Source organism: Caloenas nicobarica, chromosome 1 (assembly GCF_036013445.1).
Source record: "Caloenas nicobarica isolate bCalNic1 chromosome 1, bCalNic1.hap1, whole genome shotgun sequence".
NCBI classification, from domain to species: Eukaryota; Metazoa; Chordata; class Aves; order Columbiformes; family Columbidae; genus Caloenas; species Caloenas nicobarica.
In genome coordinates, this window is record NC_088245.1 from 142820826 (window position 1) to 142826612 (window position 5787).

The 5787-nt window shown below is 40.6% G+C and overlaps 1 protein-coding gene across 1 annotated transcript; it reads left to right on the forward strand.

Moving 5' to 3' along the window:
- The first annotated feature begins 1177 nt into the window (after positions 1-1177).
- On the forward strand, positions 1178-4959 carry LOC136003228 (lymphotactin-like). The gene is made up of 3 exons (XM_065658631.1): positions 1178-1322; positions 3848-3971; positions 4717-4959. The coding sequence occupies exons 1-3, from the start codon at positions 1178-1180 to the stop codon at positions 4820-4822; spliced, it is 375 nt and encodes a 124-aa protein (XP_065514703.1). The 3' UTR covers positions 4823-4959.
- Positions 4960-5787: the final 828 nt, after the last annotated feature.

Sequence of the window (5787 nt, forward strand, 5' to 3'; positions counted from 1 at the left end):
TGTCTTACAACCTCAGCCAGCAAGCAGCTCCACACCAGGCACAGCTGGGCCTCCGTGGGCCTAGCAAAGCATGGCTTTTTCTGCCGGGCCCAGAAGTGCTCCAGAATGGAAAGCACAAGAGGAAATTCCTGCTCAGAGGCTCTGGACCATGATGCCAGCTCAGGGGTTGCTTTGTGTGTGGCCTAGAAGTCCACGGCTTGCTTGAAAAATATTTGCAGGTGCAAAACCACTGGCACGTAGCCATGCTGTCCAGTAACTCAGACCACCTTAAGGCAACATAGAAAGGACACCTAAAAGCGGGTAATAGGACTAGCACAGACTGCAAAAAAAGACATTTCTGATAGAGGTACAATTGGAACAAGTTGACAGACCTGTTATCAATACCACGTTCACATGGGGATGTAATGAACTTTTTTTTCTTTCCTATGTATTGTTCCTCTCTGATTACCTGGTTACTTTCTTGGGCTTCATTCTTTATACCAGAAAGATAGCACACACAAACAAAAACCACCAAACTTTTTTTCCTCTTTGAAACTATTGTATTTTAGTTATGCCTGGTTGGCAGGAAGGCTAGTGGATCTAGCTCTATATGTAAAAGCGTGTTCACTCTTCCTTCTCCCAGCACATGGTGATACCAGTTTTGGCCATATCAAATCACAGAGAAAACAGAAGAGTTTTGACAAGCTCCACCACATATAGGAAACAGTGGTGATACTCCTCCAAAGCTATGCGTTAAAGTGACCAAGTCTCTACAGCGACTATGGAAAACCCAAGGCGTTCCTCTTTCCATCATCCTTTAGCTCACAGTTCCCCTTTTAAATAGTCCATTGGTCAAAGAGGTAAGTCTGAATGTCACCCTGCACCTCTGCGGTGCAGCTTTGGTATAGCTCCCTAAAGCAAGCTGTGAAAGGACAGGAACTTTTATTAAAGGTTTCCACTACAGAACAAGAGCTCTCACTTTTTGCAGCTTGAAATAAACCCAACTCGCAATACAGCAGCAAGTGCAACCACAGCAGGGTTTGAGCAGGAAAAGCCTTCACAGGGGGGCTAGTGGAGGTCGGGTAGGGGAAAGGAGGTGGTTCTCTGTCACCAGAAAAAGTGCTGCCACTCAATTTTTTCCACTCACAGTCAGCCCCCCCATGACAGCCCAAAAGTGAACACAGGAACTGACCACTGAATGACAATATATAAACTCTGTGAAAGGGGGCTGACAATAGCAAATTTCTTCTCTGCCTTGACAAAGAAGCCACCAGCAATGAAACTTCACGCTGCAGCTCTCCTCGTCATCTGGCTTGGCATCTTCCTTGTGCAGACGGTGAAAGGTAAGTTTACAGCCCAAGGGGAAGACAAGAATTGCTCCATATTGCACCAGTGGTCTGAGGAGCAGGATTCATTCTCAGACAGAGCTGATTCATAAGATAAAACTTGCAAGAAATCCAGATCAGAACCGCAAGAAAGGCAGTTTTATGGGAGATTTCATCTGATGGCCTGTCAATTAGTGGTTGGCTGCTGCCTCAATGCAGAGTTTCTGTGCCTTAGAACACTTAAAGGGTTTCTGTGCGTTATTCTCTCTCTTAAAATAATGAAATCTTAAAGACATGTCTTTTAATTTCACTGACACCATACACCAGTGAGTTCTATAGGTTAGTAACTTTTTATGAAAAATATTTCTTGTATAAGATGTACTTATATATTTTCCTAAATATACTACTTTTAGATGTATTTTTATTATATAATTTTAATTTGTCTTTAACTATATGGTCTTAAGCCCTCTAATGTCCCTATTTTTAAAAGTTCTTCTATTTCTGTACTGCATATATTGTCTATCTGCTTGTTTCTAGCCAAATATTTTGGTACAAACAAGCAAACTATGAACAAAAACTGCAAAGAGCAATGGATTTATACAATGCCTTCTCTCTCTGCCTGGTTTCATACAATTTAGCATCTGGTTTGGTACCATTTATGAGCACTGCGATGAGCCATGTTTATTAGCCATACTTTAAATAAGTTTGTCTACAGTGATGTTTAGGCCTGTGACTAAACAGATTAGGATTAGGCTACACGTATCATAAGAAAACATGAATATATACACATAAGCATGTCATCTTATATACCATCAGATTCACACAAACAGGCACATAAAAATCACAGAATACACTCATATACAAGCCATTTGCAAAGCCACAAAAATATGCAAAGAGAAACACGCAGAAAAGTAATCTTCACAAAACCACACCAAAACCAAACCGAGACCTGCTAAGTATTCACAATGTTATGTAGCTACACACAGAGTATGTTGACCTAGTGCCCCTAGAGCTAGATCATGCTACGTTCTCATACGTTGATTAACGCTACCGCTGTTCATCTCCACAACATGTGGCTGATCATTCGTAATGTCATTCTCCAGATTGTATAATTTGCCATAAATATCACCCAACTTGAAAAAGCACACTGAGGTAGTGTGCAAGGAATAGAAAGAAGAATAATTAAAAAAAAAAAAAAAGGCGCGCCTGGGTTTTGTTCCCAGACTTAGAGGAGCTCTGCTGGTATTCCCTGCATGTGTTCTGTAAAAATAGTTTAGTAGCAGAGAGAATATTTCCAGGACTAGCAAGGATTGCTTGACTACCTTTGAGCTCTTTAATGCCACATTTTGAAAACCAGTCTGCCAGTCTGAGTAAGGCAGTAAGATACATATTTGTAATGAATCATCAAAAAATACATCACTTTACTCATGACTAAAGCAAGATCAGAAGAGGTATTTCTTCAGGCAAACAAAATCTCAAGAATTAGCAACTCTGCCAGTACCCATGCACTGGCTACACTATAGCTTGTCCAAAGGCTGGTGTGTGTTTGCCTCAGCTATTCCAATTATTTCAAACAAAGAAAAGTTCACAGATAATGAGATTCTATGAAGCAGGTTTTATATTTAGCAAGTTGTACCTGAACAGCTCTTGGACTTTTCTCAATCTAGTTTCTCTACAAATTCTTTAAAAAGAAACCTCAGAATACAGCAGTGTTCTGTTTTCCCCCTCATGATTTCCCAAACCTGTCTTTGATGAGTGAGAGAAAAGCAGAAACTAGCAAGTGGAGTAACGTATACATATACTCCATCTCACTTAAACAAGCTCCTATTTTTAGTTATTATCAAGTCAGGTAACAACTGCTCAGAGAATTTTACACAGATATCACAATGCTCGTTATTAATCACCAGTGCATTTCTGTAAAATTTGCGAAAATGGTGGAGGAAAGAGAGGATTAAGTAGCATGCTATTGCCTATGAAACCAGACTTATAGCAAGAATATGCAAGTACTTAGTCTTCTGGCAGATATACCTCCTTTTCAAGATTTTTTTTTTTTTAATGCTAGTATTGGATGTCCAGTGTGAGACAAGTAGCCTTGCCTTCCTTTCCTCCAGTTTGAACGTGAGGGGAATTACTGATCTGCAGTCAGATGACATTTGGAAATCCACCCAGTAAAGGTGTTAATTCTAAGCACTACTCCATATGGACCCTTATTTGCAGGTGATATAGACCTAATTACAAATGACACCAAATACCTTTTCTGCTATGGAAGCAGTGACTCTCTAGGGGCAAAATGATTATACAATTGTTCAGAAGGGGTGAAGACTAGTATCTTAACTGAAATAACACTTTGGAAATGGTGGGATGAATCATAAAAGATACCTTAAGCTCTCTTGTATGACTAGTATTGTGGCTGCACATCCTGAGCACTCGTGTTGTAATCACAGCTGGAAAACTGCTAGAAGTCATAATTTATTAAGTAATTACAGCTGAATATGAATATAGTATTGACTGTCTTTGTCATTTATCTATTTTTCCCCTTCTAGGGAGCGCTGGAAGTCAGTCCATGCGCAAACTCAGCTGTGTAACGCTACAAGCATCTACAAGGCAACTGAACATCCAAAATCTCATCAACTATGAAAAGCAGCAAGGTCCAGTAGATGCTGTTATGTAAGTGTCCAGTGCACAGTTCACCTTCAGACTCATCTATGCAAACATGCTACCATCAAAAAGGGAAAGGGCATCAGAAGACACTTCATGGCCCAACTCACTAAATCTAGCTGGTTCACGTCACCCTTCCAGTTCCTCCATGAAGCAGCCACCTGGCAGTTAAGGGAGCGAGGGGAGAGAGGTGGGCCTCAGAGAGACGGGAGATGTGCACTGCTCACAAATGCTGGCAGAAATCTTACTGAACAGCCAGATCTTTTGTGCCCAGAAAGTGGGGAAAAAAATCTCAGTGAGGGGTCAGGGTGGAGCAGTCAGAAGCCCAGTGCCCAGAACTGAGCCAAGGGGAAAGATGATGTGGAGGAGTTTGGGGTAGCTCTGACTCCTGCTAAGAGCTGTGTTTGGTCTTTTGATCTCACAAGCATGCGTGTTTAATCACATCTAGGATCTGGTCCTGGGAGGTAAATGTGCATCATGGTCTCACGTAAAATCTCAGAATCCCAGTTATGTTCCCTTTTTAAAACATCAGTATGTATGCACATGACCATGTATGTGACATACATACCTATGCCATGAATAGGGAACTAATGTTGCTAACTGCTGTTATCCTGGCTAACAGCTATGAACTCCAGCATGTGATAGATATAATTTTACCACATTGGTCCTCACATTCTGCATAAAACCCGCGAACATTGAACCTGGGTTTGGAGACTAGAATTTAATGTCTGCCTGGTTTTCTTTCTTCCTATAGGTTTATCACCAGAAAGGGCATCAAGATCTGCGTAAGCCCTCATCAGAAATGGGTGCAGACTGCCATAAAGACAATAGACCAAAGACGTACCACCAAAGGCAAATAATCCTGCCCTAGGCAAGCATCTAAGACCAACTAAATGGAATCATCATCAGTGTTGCACAAAACAGGGAAGCAAGCCTTAGGATCTGTTTTTAGTTTCTGCTGATTAATTGGCAATAAAATATCTAAACAAACATGAACTCACCAGAATCTGTTCATCACTTGTTGAACATCTGCTGACTTCTTCATTCTATAGCTGGACTTTGTCACACTTTATTTTCTGAAATGCTTGCTAATATTTATTTACAGCTGAATGTAGATGTCTTCTCATCCTTGCTGTCCTGACTGCTATGGCATTTAAGGGTGAATGGCAGATAGTTCCACATACTGTAGGAAAGAAGATGATCCTCCACAGAGCTGGAGGAGTAGAGACTTCCACCCTGATGGAGGTCAGAATGTTCTGCATTGGGTGCTGGGTTTGCGAAGATGCTATATAATTTAATGGTTACTCCTACCTATATAACCTATAAGTAAACTAATATCATGTTTCAGGCTCTCACCTTATCAGTGCAATATACAGAGGAAGATCCTTTGGTCTTCTGTTTTTATAGACAGTATTGCACCATTAGCTCAGTCCATTATGATGCATAGATACCGTCACCAAGGGATGACCTGGAGTAATTCAGGGTGACTCTATGAATGTAACCCTATTCAGCCTTGTTCTGGAGAAGACTTATCCTATCCACTGACTTCTGTGAAGTTACTTCAGGTTTGTCTCACGTGAATGTGAAACTGAAACAACTGTTTTACCTTTTCCTGTGCTTTTCTCTGCATAAGCAAGAATAAACCATATCTGGAATCTGTATTTCACAAGCTCATAGGAACTGCCTGCCCTGCAGAACTATGTGTATGTAAATGTCTTATATTTTTTAAGTTGATAAATTCTATTAAAAGAAGGTTTTGAATTTTAATTTGCTATTGATCTAGAATCAAATGGTATGTTAGTCTGCTTGTATGTAATTCAGATGG

Excerpts from the sequence above, each read along its gene's own strand:
- LOC136003228 (XM_065658631.1), top strand. The coding sequence starts at position 1,178 with ATGACAATATATAAACTCTGTGAAAGGGGGCTGACAATAGCAAATTTC. Across the intron at positions 1,323-3,847 it reads CCTTGTGCAGACGGTGAAAG|GGAGCGCTGGAAGTCAGTCC; the intron begins GTAAGTTTACAG and ends TTCCCCTTCTAG. Across the intron at positions 3,972-4,716 it reads GGTCCAGTAGATGCTGTTAT|GTTTATCACCAGAAAGGGCA; the intron begins GTAAGTGTCCAG and ends TTCTTCCTATAG.